This window comes from Felis catus, chromosome X (assembly GCF_018350175.1).
Source record: "Felis catus isolate Fca126 chromosome X, F.catus_Fca126_mat1.0, whole genome shotgun sequence".
NCBI classification, from domain to species: Eukaryota; Metazoa; Chordata; class Mammalia; order Carnivora; family Felidae; genus Felis; species Felis catus.
The window spans coordinates 108411142-108431391 of record NC_058386.1 but is presented as its reverse complement, the minus strand read 5'-3'; the positions used below and the strand labels follow the sequence as shown (position 1 = coordinate 108431391).

General features: G+C 42.5%; 1 protein-coding gene and 1 long non-coding RNA gene across 2 annotated transcripts in view; one reads left to right on the top strand and one right to left on the bottom strand.

Moving 5' to 3' along the window:
• Positions 1-5306, bottom strand: part of STK26 (serine/threonine kinase 26) — a 54613-nt gene extending 49307 nt beyond the window's left edge. The window contains exons 1-2 of the mRNA XM_004000900.5: positions 5148-5306; positions 4890-5040 (exon numbers count right to left, since the gene is read on the bottom strand). Coding sequence (XP_004000949.1) covers positions 4890-4931 — 42 coding nt within the window. The 5' untranslated portion in view covers positions 4932-5040; positions 5148-5306. The remainder of the gene's footprint in view (positions 1-4889; positions 5041-5147) is intronic.
• LOC109496605 overlaps positions 4696-20250 on the top strand; it is a 97341-nt gene continuing 81786 nt past the window's right edge. The window contains exon 1 of the long non-coding RNA XR_002152765.3: positions 4696-4918. This is a non-coding gene — a long non-coding RNA (uncharacterized LOC109496605). The remainder of the gene's footprint in view (positions 4919-20250) is intronic.

Here is a 20250-nt window from a genome sequence, read left to right as displayed (position 1 = left end):
CCCCAGGTTAACTCCTTCCTGGTGCGGACACATTTTCTCATCCTCCCATGCATCTTTTTTTTTTTTTAAGTTCATTTATTTATTTTGAGAGAGAGAGAGAGAGAGAGAGAGCGAGCGAGCATATAAGCAGAGGAGGGGCAGAGAGAGGGAGAGAGAATCCCAAGCAGGGTCCACACTGTCAGCGCAGAGCCCAACACAGGGCTCGAACTTAGGAACCGTGAGATCATGACCTGAGCTGAACTGGAGTCCAAAGCTTAACTGACTGAGCCACCCAGGCGCCCCATCATCCTCCCATGCATCTTAAACTCACCCCTCCTTTTCTTACAAGCTAATCCTCCACTTATGCTTCCAGTCTCATGAGGGCCCGCACCTCCATATATTCTCTCGTGTATTAGAAACTTCTCCCTTCTTGGTGGTTCCTCTCCTTCAGTTTCAAGAGACTGGCATATAGTAAATGCTCAGTCAGTGTCTGATGAATGACTGAAGCTCCAAATCTGTACCTTCGAATTTTTTTGGACATTTTTTTTAAACAGCCTTATTGAGGCACATTGATATACAAAAAAATTGTACACATTTAATGTACATAATTTGATGAATTTGGACATACACAGACACCTGTGAAAACATCACCACCAACAAGGTGATAGACATTTTGTTTTACATTTTCACTTCATCATCCCATTGTTGCTTCAAACCTCACAGGTCTAGAACAGAAATCATTAACTTCCTACCAGATCTGGCTCTTCCCCTTGATTTTCCAATTTCTTTCATATGTACCATAATTCTTCCAGTTTCTCATATTCAACACCATAAAACCTTTGATTTCTCCTTCTATAATTAGCTAAGTATTAAGTCTGGTAATCATATTTTTTTCTTCACAGTACTGGGCATGTGCAAAGCCATCAGTCAATGGAAGGTCCACTGCTTCTGTACAGATATGACCATCCCATTGAAATAGCCTCAGTAGATCCAACTGCCTCAAGACTGTCAATCCTCCAGGTCATCTATTCATCCAATCTTGAGATTTCTCTTCCTATATATAATTTCGTTGATTGAGCCTCCTTTACTCAGAAATGTTCAATGACTAGTCCAAAGGCCAAAGTCCTTCCTTAGCATTCAATAACCACCATAATCTGGACCCAGTCACGGTTTCCACTCTTACCTCCTATTATTTCTCTAGAGGAATTCGTCATAATCCAACTGATTTTCTCTCACTCTCAAAGACTGTGTGTGCATGCACACTCGTGCAGGTGTGCCTTTCCCTGTCTCCATGCTTTTGCTCAGGGTACATTCCTGCTTAGAAATGCTCCCCAATATGGACCCCAATAATCCTTAGTGGTCAGTTTACCTTCTGTAAGCCTTCAACTCCTCCAGTCAGAAACTTCTATTCTACAAAAGGTCTTACAGATTTTTGCATTATTTTATATTTCACGTACTGGATTTAACTCCCCAACAACGTTTTAAGACCTTCAAGGGCTACAGATCATGCAGTGTACTTCTGTATCCCTCCCAGAACCCAGGCACTAGGTTCACCAATGCAAGGCACTGTTTTCCCTCTCTTTAGATAAAAGTCTTCAATAATGTGTTCATTACTTCTTATGTTTCATTTCCAGTTCACATCTCAAATAACAACCACCGAAAAACTGTACCACCTTGATGTACTTAAAGATACATGAAGGCCAGTTTGTAAAGTCTTTAATAGAAACTGAAAAAATTTTTCACAAGAGGCATAACATAAAGCATAACATAACACCACTTAGTACTCCAATTCAGTATTTAACATCTCCCACCTACAGTTTATGAAAGATTTAACAACCTATTTAGAATACTTGTCTTAAATACTAATGCAGGTTCGAAGGGAAAATATTTTAAACTTCAGCATAACTAATAACTGAAAACTTCAAAGAAAAAATGTTTTAAATCATTAAAGAGTAAATATTTGAGTGGAAAGAAACAGGTTTATTGGTTTATTACCTTTTTTTTAAGTTGTGCCTTAAATATTTTTCAGGAGTTTAGCTCCTGGTATGGAAAATTCCTTTAGGTATACACTAAGGTAAGTGCAAATTAAGTCCAAAACAAATTCATACCCTCAACATTTGGTGTAATGGGGCAAAAATGTTCGTTACCACAATATTGAGAAATATCAACAATATGAGTTTGAATAACTAATTCATAAGGAAGAGTTTGAACTGGACCAAATCCTGGGTTTTCTTTCGTCACTCCAAGTTTCTTTTCTATTTTAAACTAGTGGCAACAGAAATTTCTTTGTTCGAAAGTCAGGAATGCTGGAAGTCTTAAGTGATAGAACAGGTAGCCCGGCTTCTACTTCACGTCTCTCCTCAGGGAGAGAAAAACACTGTGGATAAAGTAATTTTGTTTTTATTTCTGGAAAAATCATTTTTTTCCATCAATCTTCACAATGCTCTAAAATAAACTGTTAAAAAGTTATGGGCCGGTCCACCACTTCACCCTGATTTGTGGAAATACTATACACTGATTTCCAGAACACATGGCTAACTCAAGTTTTCTTACCACTCGAAGGGTTTAAAAGTTGCTCCTAACTCTTGCACAAAAGTCTAGGAGAATCTTACAAGCTCATGATGTATTTCTGCATCTCATTTGCAAGATTTTTGAACAAAAGAATAGTAAAAGTAGTCTAGGCTCAAGAGTCACACTGCCTGCCGTCAAATGTACTTTTAGGGTACTGTACAATTTTAACTGTGGAAAATTTTTATGTTGCATCAAATGCTTAAGAACCACATCTACATATAAAATGGAAACGAGCAGTTAAGAATGCACCATTTCATTAAGATGGAGAAAGTGACAAATAAATGTCCCTCTCTTCTTTGCTAATATTGAGATGACCGCCCTCCCCAAATTATGCGGGACAAAGCAACCACAACTTGGGGAAGGCGGAACGTGAAAGGCAGAACTGGTAAGTTAAAAGATGTGATTCCCATTCTAAACCACCTTAATTACGATTTAAAAATTCAAGAGATAAGGAACTCAGACAAGTAAACAAAGCAGGGAGCGGTAAGGAATACTGAACAGCAAGCAGGTCCAAAGCCATATAAATCAAATCAAGACAAATCAAATAAGGGCCAGAAACCACACAAATTAAATAAAGACCAACGGAATAAAGACCAGAAACCATTTTCTCCTCAGCACAGAGTTCCCCAGAATCACAAACTTGACGAGCGCGAGGCACTCGCTCTGCTGACGCACGCGCACACAATGGAGACAGAAGCATGGAGACCCTCGGAGGCAAACTTGCCAACCGTGCCGTACTACTCTCACACACTGGAAAGGAGAGCACGGTGGGAAAGTCTTCGCACTCCTTCCACATCAGACGGAGCAAAACTGGACTCAGTATTGCAAACTACTAATCTCTTGCTACAATCAAAGGCAGGCTGAATGAATGGGGTGCGGGGCAGGGCGGCTGGGGGAGAGGGGGGAGGCAGGCTGGGGGGGTGGCCTGAGAAAAAAGTTTGAGGCTTTGTGTAAAGCCTGAATGGATTAACCTTTTAAACAGCCCTAATATTTCTCATTTCCTGTTTTCTTCCTTTCTTATTTTTTTAAATTAAATACACACCGACTTCCTGGGACTCGACACAGACGTGCCCTATATTCAGCGAAGAAGCCTGGTGCTTCGTCCGCACAGGAGTCCTAGGCTCGGTACGTGCCCCACACAAATGGTCCTTGTGTGGGAAAGTATTTTTAAAATTGTTTTGTGACCGTGCATAAATGTGACCAATTGCTTTAAAAAAAAAATGAATTCCACGCATCAGTTAGTAAATTGAGGCCCCGATCCACAGCGCTTTGACTTTTACCAGAAACATAAAAGTCTTTTACTAGAAACCGTGTCTATTTGCCACTCTAAACGTTTTTTCTGAACTTGAAAAACATCTGCTTTCACATTTTTGGAAGATAATGAGGGATTGAGGCTTTCGTGTTTCTAGTCTCTGATCTGTTGATAAATGCGTTGTTTAGGATATCTGGCAAAGGAAAAAAGGGAATGCTTGAAAGTTAGTAGACCTGGATAACACTTAGCACGTAGCTTGAAATGCACCGGTTTAAAAACTTAACCGCATAAAAAGTGTAGGGACACAGCTTATTCCTTCTCGAAGAAAATGAAAATATAATGGGGGGGAGGGGCCTGGGTAAATCTCCAGTAAGAAGTTGGGTCCCTTGCAGTAGTCCCCCGTCCAGGACAAAAAGCTTCCTTTAACCACATGCAACAGTCGTGCAGTGGGAAAGGCAGGGGGAGGGGGCTGCGGAGTCATCACCTCGGCCACTCCGACACCGGACCCTGCATTTCTCACGCCCCACTAAGGGCTGCGCCAGGTGGGGGAACGAGACAGAACTTAGCCCTTAAGAAGCAACACCAAAAGGGGAAAAGAAGTCACCTCGCTCTTCGCTCTACGCACACAGGAAGAGGCCAATTCAATGCCGCCGCCACCGACACCCCCTTGTCTTGCTCCGCCCCGACTTGTGTGTGCGGGGGCGGGGGGCGCACGACTTGCGTTTTACCCCACAAATTCCGAGACACCTCCATCTCTCCGGAGTTAAGACCTCCCACCTCCACGCCCCCCCCTCCCCAGCCGGACCACGCTCCGCAGGCGCAGGTGTCTGGATCTGGCCTATTTTTATGCTCCCCCGCCCTCCCCCCCGCACCTCGCCGCGCGCGCCGTCCCTCCCGGCCCTCCCCGCGCAGTGCACCAGGCTAGTCGAAACGCCGGGAAAGCTTCGAGCCTGACTCCCGGGTCACCTGGCCCCTGCGCCCGGCCCTGCCTTCAGGGGAGCCCCAGGGCCGCCCGTGGTCGCTGGGGACCGCGCACCGGGCTCCGGGGCAGTCACGTGGTCGGCGGAGGCGGCCTGGGCTTCCTCACCTGCATCCCGGGAACTTGCACAGCCACCGGTGAGTGGGCCATGAAGGCGACGGCTGCTCCGCACTGCTCCTGCGGCGGTGGCGCCCTGGGCTCGGACTGGCTCCTCCTCCGGGGGGTAGCTCGCGGCCCTCCCAGGCTTTTCGACCCGGGCCTGGAAGGACACACAGAAGTGGGGTGACCGGGCTGGTGGCTCGTAGCCCCGGGCTGGGGCGGGGGGGGGGTGCGGTTCGCTGCGCGACTGCCCGGGACTCAGTCTACCTTTCTGGCGCCTGCCCGCCGCTGTTGCCGCCGCCGCTCCTCCTCCCGAACGCGGGGCGCAGCGTGTGGCGGTGGCCGGGACCTGGGCTCGAGTGATGCCGCTCTTCTGCGCCTCGCCGCTTTAGGAAGAGGAGGTGGAGGCGCCCCAGCAACCCGCCCGCCCGCCGGGCCCGGGAGGCGGTTGGGGGCGGTTCCGCCGTTGGCCCTGCCCCCGTCCTGCAGCCGGGCGGTGTCAGGAGCGCCGAGGCTCCTTGCGGTGCGGGGCTGTGGCTGGGCTGGCCGGAGCCGGCGAAGGGGCGGACTCCCCCGGCACGCGGAGAGGGGAAGCCGGGGGCTGGGGGACCCGGCACACGGCTCAGCCTGGGGAGGGAACGGAAGAGTTTGGGTGACCCTGGGGGTAGAAAGGGCGTCCCAAACGCGGCCACGTTGCAGGCAAGCGTTCGAAGCTGGGGCGCACGCAGTCTCGGAGACGACTTGAGATGAAACTTGGGGCGTGTTGGAAGTCCCTCTTGGCTCCCCGATCTAGTCGACGGCGGGGGTACGGAGAGCCGCCCAGTCGGCTGACCCCTTACTCATTCCCGCGGCCGGGTCTCCCTAGGCTGGGGCCGCGTGTCCGGGCGGATCCGTAGGCGCTCGCCGGCTTTCCGGATTCCCCGCCCCCAGATATGCTTCAGGTGACTTAAACCTGAGGCTCCCCTGCCTTTTGGGCTGTCGGTTCGTGGAGGACGGTCAGACTGGTGCTTCTCTTCCCAAGTTCTGCACGTGGAAGAGAGAGAGAAATTGGAAAACAGATAGTGCCTCAGCAGAAACATTAATGAGGATAATAGAGGCATAGAGCAGGAGACTGGATGATTAGCAGTACGCATTATGGAGCTCCACATAGGCAGCAGTGGTACCAGCAATTCCCTGTCTCCGCTCCTTCCACTCCGGCAGGGAAACCGGCCCTTTTGAGAACACCCTAATGATAACAGCAGTAATAGTGATAATAATAACAATTACCGAACTCTCATCATGAAGGCACTTCTGGGGATCAACCAGGGTTAATTACATTTCAAAATGCAGTATCTAAGTGCCAGCTTAAGATTGAAGTTCCTTACATTGCAGGTTGTTACAGTTCTGTACCCAACGCTCACTAAAACAGACACTCACTAAAAGTTTTTTTTGTTCCATCTGTTGCTTTCGAACCCTTCTCAAAAGAGCATTTTTTAAATTGTTATCAATGTAATTGTTATTAATGGCTGCCACTTTCTTCCTGTCAGGGACTGCTAAGTGCTACATACATGTTACGTGATTGAATCTTTACAAGGGCCCTGCTGTTTTACAGATGATAAAAAGGCCCAGTGGGGTTAAATAATTTGACTGAAATATCACACAATTAAGAAGTGGTAGAGCTGGAGATCCAAACCCAAGTGCCTCTAACTTTTAAGATCTACTCTCTTAGCAACTGTGAAGTATGCAATACAGTATTGCTAACTGTAGTCACCTTGCTGTACATTGCATCCCCAGAACGCATTCATCTTCTTTTTTTAAAATTTTTTTAATGTTTATTTATTTTTGAGAGAGAGAGAGAGAGAGAGAGAGAGGGGGAGGGGCAGAGAGAGAGAGGGAGACACAGAATCCGAAGCAGGCTCCAGGCTCTGAGCTTTCAGCACAGAGCCCAACGCGGGGCTCAAACTGAAAAGCGTGAGATCATGACCTAAACCGAAGTCGGGTGCTTAACCGACTGAGCCACCCAGGCGTCCGGAACTCATTCATCTTCTAACTGGAAGTTTGTACCCTTTGACCACCTTCACCTATGTCCCCTCTCTCCTGCCCCTGGCAACCACCAGTCTACACTCTGTTTCTGTAAGTTTGGTATTTTTTTTTTTTTGATCTTACAGTATTTAGTCTCTCTCTGAATTCTTTTCTCTTAGCATAAAGTCCTCAAGGTCCATCCATTTTGTCACTAATGGCAGGATTCCCTTCTTTTTCATGGTTGAATAGTATTCCATTGCATGTATATCCATCATATTTCTTTATCCATTCAGATGATAAAGGATATAATTACATTCTCCTTATTCCTAGTTCCCCAAGTCCAGGCCCTCACAACTTCTAACCTGGTGATTGGCCAATCCAATCTCCATTCCCCACCAGCCCAACTCACACTCAATGGTCCAACCTGACCAGAAACCTGCAGTGCCAACTAAACTTTAATGTCCTTAGAAGTTCCCTAGGATTCTTTTTAAATTTTTTTTTTCAACATTTATTTATTTTTGGGACAGAGAGAGACAGAGCATGAACAGGGGAGGGGCAGAGAGAGAGGGAGACACAGAATCGGAAACAGGCTCCAGGCTCTGAGCCATCAGCCCAGAGCCCGACGCGGGGCTCGAACTCATGGACCGCGAGATCGTGACCTGGCTGAAGTCGGATGCTTAACCGACTGCGCCACCCAGGCGCCCCTAGGATTCTTTTTAAAGTACAGATTTTGATTGAGCAAGTCTGGAATAGGTCCAAGATTCTGCATCGCTAACAATTTCCCAGGGGGTGCCAATACTGGTGATTCTTAGGCAACACTTTGGGTAGCAAGGGTCTGAATCTAAAGTCCCACCCCCATGGAACATTCCTCATTGCTCCAAACCCTCCTTCAAACCCCTCCTTTTGCATGTTGGTAGAAGCAGTGCTCAACACTGTAGTTCTTTCTTCTTCTTTCATGGATTTCATTTGTTTGGTTCTGCCCCACAAGATGATTTACTCCCTGAGACCAGAGATCCAACTTGTCTTACATAAGAATTATTCAGGTAGAATATCAGTTTTCTGAAGGCAAGGTGTTCATCTGGTTTGTTGATTGCTGTATCCTCAGAGCTTAGAACAGTGTGTGGCACATAGTAAGCCCTCAGTAGGTATCTGTTGAATGAATGAATGAATGAATGAATGAGTTTTCTTTGAAGTCCTCACTGAGGTTGGTATAGTGTTGGGCAAGTAATGGCTACACTGTATGTTTTATTGATGCTTGGCTAAACTCCCAGGCACTGCTCTTGTTGAATCTTTAAATTGTTCACTTTCCTGTAGGTTACACGGTTAATATTTGTGTGTCCTAAATTCTTTCCAGTTACTTTAATTTCGCAAGTACCTAAGAGTGAGTTGTGTAATTTTAATAAATAAGCAAATTAAGCCTATCTGAGAAGCCACTTTCCCTGACATCATTCTGAACCAGTTATGTAAGAATGTGGAAGATTGAATGCTAAATTTTGAGACCTGAACTATTGAGGCATTTCCTTAAAAACACTGCTTTTGAGATCGTAGTAAACTTTCTGGCCCCTATTTAGGTCTGCTGCTACTTAATAAACGATCTTTTGTTGTCATTATGCTTGATAGAGATCACTCGAGTTGTGACATAGAGTTCATTGTGGTTTGATTATGCTTTTTCATGAATGTATATATAAATATACATATAAATATGTATAAATATATGTATATAAATATATACATATATATTTCTTAATTGAAATAAAGTGATGAGAAATTCATGTGTGCTTTTGTTACTCCCCACCAAGAAGGACACTTGAATATTTTATGTCAAAATGTCAGCCCAGTGGCCAATAATATGTTACCATGTATTCCCCCAACTTGATGGAATAAGTTCCTTGAGGGGAGGCACCACACCTTATGCTCTTTAGTAGTCCCATAGAGTGTAACTTGTGCCTCAGATTGAATTTGGTACCTGTTTGATTGATGTGACCTGAGTGGCTATGAATACTTAATAAGTGTATAAATAAAGTAGTATAAGTGTATAAATAAAGTAAGATTGTATAGAGATTAAGTAAAGTCAGGGAATTCCAAGTTAGACAGTGTCCTTAAGCCCAAGAAAACTTAATAATTTAAATTTACAATCCGTAGTTTCAATTTCCTGTATCCTCAGTATTAACTATTTAACTTTACACATGTTTGTAAGTATTTACTGAGTGGACCGGTTCATAGCTAAAGTGTAGGTAGATGGAAATGGCCAAACTTTTATATGGGCAACAGTCAGGTAATAATGTATTAGGGCTATGGTTCTCGACCAGAGGCAATTTTCCCTCCTGGAGATATTTTTGGTTTTCACAAATGCAGAAAAAAGGATGCTACTGGGAGTCAGTAGAGGCCAGAGATGCTGCTAACCATACTCCAGTGCACAAGAGAGCCCTCACAACAAAGGATTACCCAGTCCAAAATGGCAGTTGCGCCAAGGTTGGAGAAACCATGCTCTATACTCTTTCATTAAGGCTTAATAACCAAGAGACAGACTTGGGAAGCGCCATTCCCTGAGAATTTCAGTTCAGTGTGGTGGCTGGGGCAACAAACAAACAAACAAACACACAAACAAAAAACAACAACCCAAGAGGCGCCTGGGTGGCTCAGTCGTGAAGTGTCCGAATTTGGCTCAGGTCATGATCTCATGATTTGTGGGTTAGATCCCCACATTGGGCTCCATGCTGACAGTGCAGAGCCTGCTTGGGATTCTGTCTCTCCCCCTCTCTCTCTGCCCCTCCCTCACTCTCCCTCTCTCAAAATAAGCTTTTTAAAAAAGCAACCCAAAAAGCCACTACCAACAACGAGTACTCCACAAGATATTAGGCCACATCAAGGGGGTACTGGAAACAAAGCAGTATTTTTATATTACCTGTGTATAAAACCATGGATCACCCTTCCCCCTGAAAGGGTGAATACTACCTAATGAAAAACAATATTGAACAGAAAATAACCTTAAGAAAAATTTAATGATTTGCTTAAAAACTACTTAATCATGGAGCAGGTTATTATGTACTAGACATTACCTAGGAGCCTTCAAATATGTTACCTCATCGAGTTAAATTCGACCTCTTACTCCACTTGACAAAATTTAGAGGTAGGGTTTCACATTTTGGACTTTTAACATTTTGAACCTTATTCGATAACTACATTGAAATGTAAAATGTGTACAAATGTATGAAGTACAAGGCCAATTGATCCGGTTATCTGAATTTCTTACACTTATCTGAATATTTGAAATGAAAGGAAATGCTCTTGGTAATTCTAGAAGCTCACCATCCAGTGATAGGAATATTTTGATTCAAGCTGCTAGACTCTGTACCGATATTTGGAAGTACAACATTCAAGGGTCCTTTTTTCAAATATGTAAAAGCTTGTGTGATACCTCAAAACTCCTCTTTACTCTCTGTGTGTATCAAATTGGAAACCGTGACAGAATAGTTCTTGCATATGGTGGAGCCTCACTGTTGTTCCAGCAAAGCATCACGAGAAAAACCTGTTGAATGGGTTCTCTGTCAAGGAGCATTAAGCCTTTGGGAGCTTGCACAGGACTCTACCATAGTATCACTTGTAACAACAACTACTATCTAAGACTCGGCACCGCCGAATTTTCTTGCTAGCTTTACTTCCTGGTGCTACTGAGGGGAATAGAGCCACAGAGGAGGTGGGTGGAAGCAGATGCTGCTTAGGTGGTTTCCTGCTTATAATATTTCTTCACATGTTTGCTAACTCACTTTGAAATATTTGCATGTAGGTACTGAAACGATTGAGCTCCTTACCTCTTGCCCTAACCATTTGGTTATAGAACTGAGAGAGGTAAATGTGGCCCGGGAACATTTCATTCCCGTGTCGAGGTAGGAGTCAAAAGATGGAATGTTAAGACGTATCCTCCTGGTTCCGGTTTTGCCGCCTGCCCAAATTCCCACAGGACTCCACTGTTGATGTTTAGAGGCCTTGGAGCTAAGGGGAAGGCTCTCAGAACCCCACATGCCCTCACTCCCAGTCTCCTCCATGTTGGCTGAGCCCCGGCTTCCCACACCAGCCGTCCTGTAAGGATAGTTTTGTGTTGCCATTAGGAACACAAAGACTGGGGAGTTTCTTAGGAGAGATTCTTTTGGGAGACTGGGCTCTTTGTAATGAAGTCAGGTAACTTCTTTGAGCTCTCCGGGGTGCAGGTTTTAGCTGTAGGAGAACCCTTCATGTGTTACCATGAAATGGTGCTGAACAACCAGTTTGGGTGAGACTTTCTCCCTCGGAATTAACTTTTTAAAATGGATTGAATCAACTGCTTGTTCTTTAATTTGTAGGCTTCTCGAGAAAACAGTTCTAGTCAAAGGTGGCAGTTAAAAACAGGAAAAAAACTGGCAGTTGAGACCAAATCGGAAGTGACTGTGCCATCAGCTCACACTGGGGAAAAGGAAGTTGTTGCTGGGACCTCTAAGAAAGGCAGTTGGGTAAAATTACCACCCTTCAACTTGCTTGCTGAGCTTCTGTCACCCTGTGGTCAAAGCTCCCGTAGTTTTGTTACTGCTGTTCTCAAGAGAACATGAAGAGAGCGGGGGAATAACAGGCCGCCCATGCAGGACTATTATCAGGGACTACCAGAAGTTTCTGGGGGCAGAACTCAACATTGTAGGCAAACAAAGCTTCCACCCTACTCATTTTTTTTTTCCTGTGCCAAACTGAAAGTTTAAGATTAGTAAAAAGTCAGTATGTTATCCCATGAGGCGCACGACGAGGGTCCAACTGCAGGCTGTGACAGGGTGTTTTTTGCTGAGAGATAGAAGGCAGAATGTCTTTTTATACTTGCACTTGGGCTGCAGAGACAGCCTAGGCCACACCATCTTTCCCTTTTTCCTTTTCCTTCTCCTCTGTTCTTTTCTTTCTTTCTTATTTCTTGAGCACAGTGCTAGGAGCTGTGCTGAGAGCAGGGAATACAAAGAAATCCAAGAACTTTGCTTCCTCGCAGGAGAACACCATAAGAAACAAGGAGCACTCAAAGTGATACATGATTAGAGTAGCACAACATTCAAAAATGCTCTGGCAACTGGCACCACAGAGCAATGCATTTTATCTGTGTACATCCTGGAAGGCTTCACAAAAGAGGTGATATTTGAACTAAGCCTTGAAAAATGGATAGGAGGTAGCCAGGAAAAGTCTTGGGGAGAGCATTCCAGATAGAAGGAACAGCACAAACAAATGCCTAATCTGGGTAGTGGATCCCCCATCACCCAATGACCTAGTTAAAATCTAGATACCATGCTCCATTCATATAGATTCTAATTTTGTAGATGTGAGATGGAGAAAAGGCATGTGTATTTTGTGACCAAAAAAAAAAAAAAAAAAAAAAAAAAAACAAACCAAAAAACAAAACAACTCCACACTGAAACAACTCCTTGGGTGATTATGATGTGTCCTCTTGGTTATGAACCACTAGCTTAGGGGAATGACAAGATTTCTCTCGGGACTAGCTGGTAGTTTGGTTTAACAGGCAGAGGTACAGAGTATGTGAGGCATCTTGGTAATGAGGTTGGAAGGGGAAGTGAGGGACAGACCTTGAGCCTTGTGTGCCATGCCAAAGACTTTGGACTTGATCCTGTAAGCTCCTAGGAGTAATGAGTGGTTTTAAGGAAGAGAGGAGTCTGCTCTAGATTTGTATGTTCAAAAAATAAAAACAACCCCCCCTCTGTGGTCAGTACAAAAAGGTCAGATTGGTTATGGGAGAGACTGGAAGCAGAGGGACCTATTAAGAGGCCATTAGGAAACATTGTAAAAGTACAGGAGAAGGACTAAGCTAAATTTATGGCTTCAAGAATAAAGAGGAGGGGATAGCGTCCAGAAACAATTTGGGGGTGGAATCAACAGCATTCAGTTGATTGGAAGTGGCCAGGACTAGAGGGAGAGGTGTAAAATGCCAGAGACATGTAGCTTAGGGAAATGGGTAAATGCTGATGCCTGGAACTGAGCCAGGGAATACAGAAGGAGGACCGGGTTTGGGGAAAAGACGAGGCGTTGAGTTTGGGTGTACTGAGTTTAAAGTTCCTGTACGATATCCAAGAGGAGATGTCCAGAAGGCAGTTAAAAGTAACAAGAGGTCAGATTGCAAAAATAGATTGAGAATTGCAGAGAGAAATCCTTTGTAACCTGATGGCAAGTTGTCAATAAAGGATGTAAAAAATAGAAACCAAGTTGGAACCTTTCACTTCCTATTTTGAGAGTCACTTCTTGAATAGTTGTCCTATGTTTTGGTCCGGTGAGATGCTGCCTGTGCCTACCGACATTGTATCTATCTATAGAAAGCACACCATTTTCTTCAAAGTAATGATTGTTAATCTCATCTGTATAAGATTATATTACTAAATATTTCTGCCGTGTTCCTGCATATGTTGATTGTCCTTGGAATGCATGATAATGACAGCAAAGAAAAGAATGGAGTAAAGGACAGGAGTGATGTGAAGAGATCTGAATGCTATGTTGCCAGGTTTTCTGGGATGGTTTTCTTGCATGCAACTGTAAAATAGATTATTGTGCGCCAGAGCAGTTTGTATTATATTTCCCCTCCTACACTCAGAAGAAAATGAGGTGGGAGATGATATGCATGCCTGGTTTCATGAAGCCAAGTTAGTGTCTTCTACAATGGAAGGAAAAACAGGAACAATTTATTGCAATCTAAAGCACAGATTACTGGCAAAGCCACGTTACTTGCCTGCTGTGAAAGAGCACAGCAACTTTAGTTAATATTTCTCCAATTTTTCAGAATCATTCATATTATTCTGGTTCCTCCATTCTTTCTGTGCTATTGCCCTTTTATGAAACTTCACACATCCTGATAGTTTACCATATGTGACAGTAAGCATTCAAGTGGCTAAATGCCAGCTTGAAATTAACATAGATAAATCATGCTTTTCATATAAATTGGGAAAATGGCGGTAGACATTTCTAATATGAAATCATGAAAGCAGATACAAATAGATTATATTCTAAATGTTTTGCACAATGCACTTTATTATGTGTTTGGGTTTTTCTCAGGTGTTACAAGAAACTGGAACATACCAGCTCTTAAATTTTAATGTAACTTTTGCATCTGACAATATACAGATTCCTGTGATGCAAATATAGAGAAATGAGTGCTTACTATGTTGTGAAGGATGGATTTAGTTCATGAAATATATACTAAAAAAAAGGTATTTTCTTATTTTTTTCCAGACTCTCAAAGCATTAGAAGGTTATTGCTGTATGGAAAGGTCATTTATATGAACAATAGCAGGAGAAACTGTGTCTGGGTTGTAAAATGCTGAGTTATTGAATACGTTTCCTAGTAAAAAAGTAAGGTATTCCATGTGAGTATGCATAACAAAACACTTCAGTATTGCTCTCCCACTTTCGCACTGCACCTAGTAAATGAGGTATAAAGTAATTCTTTTGTAGTCCTTTTTTGTTTTAATGTTTGTAAATGTTTATTTATTTTTGAGAGAGAGAGAGAGAGAGAGAGCGAGCGTGACTAGGGGAGGAGCAGAGAGAGAGGGAGACACAGAATCCGAAGCAGGCTCCAGGCTCTGAGCTGTCAGCACAGAGCCCAACGCGGAGCTCGAACTCACAAACCACGAGATCATGACCTGAGCCAAAGTTGGATGCTTAACCAACGGAGCCACCCAGGCGCCCCTTTCATTGTCCTTTTTAAAGCAGGACCCCAAGCCAAACTTGTATTCATGTAACTAGAAAATTCGGTAATCATAAGAGCTATAGTTTGTGTAGTGCTTGCTCTGTGTCAGGCATGGTTGCAATTTACATATATTTCCATGTCATTCTCACCACAACCCCATGGGCTATCATGATATTCCTATTTTACAGGTGACAAAACTGAGGCACAGAGAGATGAAGTAACTCATCCAAGGTAGGATTGCCATATAAAATACAGGATACCCAGTTACATTTGAATTTTAGATTACTGATGAAAAAAATCCTACATGAGACATACTTTTACTGAAAACATCATTATTTATCTAAAATTCAAATCTAACTGGTCGTCCTGTATTTTTCCTTGCTAAATCTGACAGTTCTTCAAGCCAAGGTCATATAGCTCTTAAGGGGTAGAGCTAGAATTTGAACCAAGGGAGTGTAACATCAGGATTTATGCTTTGAACTGCTAGGCTTCTACTGATTATAAGAAATGGAGGGCAGAGAGATTCATTTTCTCTATGGGGAATATTGAAAAAAAAATCATGACTAATGAATACCTCATGGGCAAGATCACAGGTCTGTAAGTTTGAATTTATTTTAATTTACTCTGATTGTTAATATCATTTGTCTGCAGCATTTTTTAGTGAGAATTTTTGTTCTAAGAGTGATAAGATCCATAACATTTTGAACTAGTTTTTCCTTCAGTGCTCTCTGATAGGAGAGGTTAAAGAAAAGGCGTGCTTCACTGTAATGAATGGAATTAACTGATCAGTACTGTTGTTCAAAACGTGTTTTTTTTTCCTTTACAAAGCAGCTTTATGTTGTTTATAAAGAGTACGGGCTTTCTTTCAGTAAGAGTTTTCTAAAAGACACATACAGGATATATTTACTCACACCATTTTCTTCTTTCTTCCTTTGAAATTTTTACTCTAAAACAGGCAAAGGGACATCTACTTTTTGAAAGGTAGTACAATTTAATGTGGGAGGGGGATGTGGACCTTGGAGCCAGACAGACCTTATTAAGTTTTGTGAGCTTGATGTCTGAGCCTCATTTTCTCCATCTGCAAAATGGGAGTTGTGAATGCCTCCTTTGAATCCTGGTGGTAAGGGCTACATGAGATGATGCACATAAACTGCTCTAATGTGATACCTGGTCCAGAGTTGACACGTTACACTTTCTGTTCCCCTCCCTGTCCACTTGCCTCCTCCCCAGGGCCTTCACTATACTCAGTAACCCCCCCCCCCATGAATCTTTGAAAAATCTAAACCTTATTTACGAAAGCATCTTAACTTGCTCAGAAGTTACAGAGCAATCAGGGGTAAAATCAGTTGGAATCTAGAGTGACTAAAATGTTTTCCTTCATTCCATGATTTTTTGAATGCCTGAAATGTTTAGGTGACAACAAAAAAACTACATTGTGATTTCTGCTCTTAGAGATTAATGCAAGAATTTTTAGGGTGTTTTTTTTTTTTAACAATGAGAATATTCTTAGAGTTTCATGTTAGGGTTTATATACTTTAGCCTCATGGGGAAACTCACCATGGACATCTCTGAGAGACACACAGAGGCGTCAAAAGAGATGGCAAGGGAAGGGAAATCATCATTAAAGCATTTTCCTGCATATATGTGCATATGCATTGAGGCAAGGGGTGGTGGATATATAATGAAGGGAAATACAAAAGTAAGTGCAGTTAGGGTCGAATACAAAGTTGCCATCAGATTAGGAAACAACTTAACATTGCTACTGAAAACAATCAATTCTGAGAGGTGGTATATAGTGTGCTCATTAAGAATATGGACCTTGGAGCCAGACTGCTTAGGCTGAAGTCCCAATCTTGTTTACATACTAGCTCTGTGATCTTCAGCAAGTGACCTAGTTTCTCTGTACCTCAGTTTCCTCATTTGTCAAATGTGGGTAATAAAAATACCTACCTACTTAAGTTGATTTAAGGGCTTAAATGAGTGTTATGTCTTCTTTAAACTTTTATTGAAGTGTGCCATCCATATGGAAAGCTGCCCAAATCCTAAGTGTCAAACAACTCAATGAATTTTCACCAAGTGAACACATTCATGTATCTGTCCCCCACAGCAAGAAACAGAATGCTGCTGCACCCCAGAAGTCACCTTGATGCCCTCATCCAGTCACTACCTCCTCCAGCCCAAACGTATCCACTTCCTTGTCTTCGAATATTGTGGGTTCCTATTGCCTATCTTTTAACTTTGAATGAGGATCTACATAATGTGCTTAGTTAGAACAGCGCCTGGCATATAGTAAACACGATAGAAGCTTGACAATATGGTTTTAACAATAACAAGAAATCAAGTATATTTGGAGAGTAAGGTTCTTAATAGGAATAACAAAAAGCAAACTTGTTTTGCTAAACATAAGCTAAAGCTTATGATAATAAAGTATAACAAGCCTCTTTTTAAAACAGTTGCAGTTCTTAAAAACATTTTGCTTTCATCAGTTGTATCTATTATGTGTTGCATAGTAAGAAAAATACATTCCATTTGGGACAGCACAGAAAACATACCCCCAAACATTGTATTTAGCATGGTCTAACATGAGGATTTTACTCAAATTGTTAAAAGACCAAGAAATGGAAAATGCATTTGGCAGAACCTCTTTTAGGCCTCAGTTTCCTCATTGTAAAATGAAGAAAATTGGTCCATCTCTAAGGTTCTTTCCAGCACTGACATTTAATGATTATATGAAAAAAATTCTTAAAAAGCAAAACCTGGAACTCTCTGAACAATTGTTTTATAGCCAAATAATAAATCTAAAGTCATAGTCAAACATGACCTTTTGGAAGGAAGGCAGTGGGGTTTTTGTGAGGGGAAAATCATGTCTGACTAATCTATTAGCGCTCCTCAAGAGAGTAAATAACATATGGACAAGGAGGAATAAGGGGATAGAATTTACATAGACTTTAAAAAAAAGCCTTTGACAAGCTTCTGTACTGTTGACTTTTTGTTGTTGTTAAATGAGTCTCTGTGGGATCCGGGGAAACATTCTGTCATGGAAGGCAAGCAACTTACAGAATGAAATGGAGGGTAGGAAAAAGTGGGTGCTTCTGTGGATGAAGAAGTATCAGCATTGACTCCTATGGTCCCAGGTTTATTTAAGTGTCATGAGTGGTATAAAATAAGGTATAAAATAAGGTTTGTAGCTGGATCTAAGCTCTTCTCACTAGTGAAATGCCAAGCTAATGTAGTATAAATGGCAAGGAAGTCTCTCAAAATTGGGGGAGTGGGAAAAGTTGAACAATAGCTTATCTCAGCAAGGTAAAACATTTACAGGAAAAAAACCATAACTGTATCATACAAATAATAAGATTGTTGTCATTTATGGCTCTGGAAAGAGATCTAGGAGTCACAGATATTTCTGGAACAATTTCAGCTCACTGCACCATTTGGGCCAGAAGGGTCAACAAAATTCTGTGCATCAATAGAAAACGGACTACAAACAGAGTGATACATTATCCTGTTTTTGAAAAACAATTTTTTTAAACCTGGTGCAGGAACACAATGTTTAATTCAAGGGGCCATAAGTCAAGAAAGGCAAAATGGAGCCCAAGGTGGTACAGAGGATGGGCAGCCGGAACAAAGGAATGAGAAGACTCAAAGTATTAGGAGTTTTTAACTCAAAAAGATAAAGATTGAGACAACGACCAAAGTCCATACTAATGTTAGCACTACTAATAATAACTGCTTATTTAGTGCTTGGTGCTGGGCATGGGTCTAAACACTTGACATGTCCTGAGTCATTCAATACCTATTACCCCATGAGGTGGGTTCCACTATTATCCTCACTATAAAAGCATCATGAAGGGTATGTACAGAGTAAATAATGATCAAAACTGTTTACTGGCTAGAGGTCAGCACATACCTTAAAACTCAAAAGAATCAAGTTTAAGAGAAACGAAAAGAATTGAGACTTTATGCACTTGGCAGTAAAACCTAGGGAACTCACCACCTCAAGCAACAAGTTGAGCTGAAAAGATATTTCAAGAGGGATTTAGGCTGTATTTGTAGACGATAAAACCACGATAGAGAATCTTGTGAAATGTCTTTAACCTTGAGGTTGTCATTAAGGAGGCCAACCACGCCCTCTCCACTCCCACTACCAACATGTCTCTGAGTCCTCCTATAAAAATTCGGGGCTGGATGGACCAGAAATTTGGTCAAGTGAGGCTTTTTGTTTTTAATTATGACACAAGGAGGGGAATAGCATGTGAATTCCTTGTAGATATTTCAAGATGGTTGTAATGTATCCTATACTTGAATCTGTTACCATTAATAGCCTAAAATGCACAGAATCTTATCTAAAGCAAAGCTTTGCCATATAGAAATGGAATCTTTTTTTAAAAATTACTTACAGAAGAATAATTTGCCCCAAGGAGAGTAGGTAGTTTTCCTTTAACACCCATTCCCCGGCCAGCATTTATTTGGGGTTATTTCATGCCCATATTTCTTTACGAAATTATATAAAATCTTAAAAAATTTTTTTTAAATGTTTATTTAGTTTTTTGACAGAGAGTAAGAGAGCATGAGTGCACAAGCAGGGGAGGGGCAGGGAGAGAGGGGGACAGAGGATCCAAAGCTGGCTCTGCACTGACAGTAGAGAGCCCGATATGGGGCTCGAACTCACAAACCACGAAGTCATGACCTGAGCTGAAGTCAGACGCTTAGCCTACTGAGCCGCCCAGGTGCCCCTTAAAATTTTTTTTCTTAAAAAATAAAATTAAATTAAAAGCTTACCCAGGAAAACTTACATAGTACCTTCTCTGTCACATCAGGGCTCACAAAACCCAAGGACAGGGCCATCCAGGGCTGCATGGGGCCTCTTCTGTCTTTGTGGTATAACATGGTTAGTTTCCATAAAATACATCAATGCCCTCCGTTGGCTTGGTGACCTCTAGCTTACTGAAACACTGTGTGTGCTACAGGCACACCATGAAAAAGAAACAGGGGAGAGAAGAAAGACTGGGAGTGAACGTCTAGTTCACAGAGAACTAACCTTATCTATGGGAAGGAAGTATGAAAAGAAAAATGAAAAAAGCTGGAAAGCTGAGAAACAGAGGAAGGGGAAAAGGACACTTGAAAAGGTAGGATTGTTCTGAAGTCAATGGGAATCATTTAAACAGTGAGAGAGGATTAAATGTGGATTTCAATGCTAACATGGATAATCGGGCCATAAGCAAATGATGAAGCTGTGGAATCCTTTGAGCTCTCCTACTTGCGTAGCAGAGTCTCTGCTCTCTGTCCACTCCCCTGACTCTGGCCCTGTGTCTCCCGGCTGCCCAACGCCCATTTCGGCAACTGGTGGCTAAGCCAGTACTGGTTCTAGGCTGTTCTCACCTCTCTGAACCCAAATGTATCTGTGTTTTGCCTGTTTTAGTACACTGGCCTGAGAACATTTTCATCCTAACAGAGAATACTTGTTAAATATGGTTCTCTACTTGTACTTGCAAATAAAGTGGGAGATTTGGGGACTAGAGGCCTCCTTGTACCCTCAAACAACAGGTGGAAAGCCAACAGCTTTTGTCCATTAGGTAACCACACTGACCATAGGTTTCTTCATCTGTAGAGTGGAGACAATAATGCCTTTTATTTATGTTACGATTGACAACACTTTCCCATACATTTACCTAT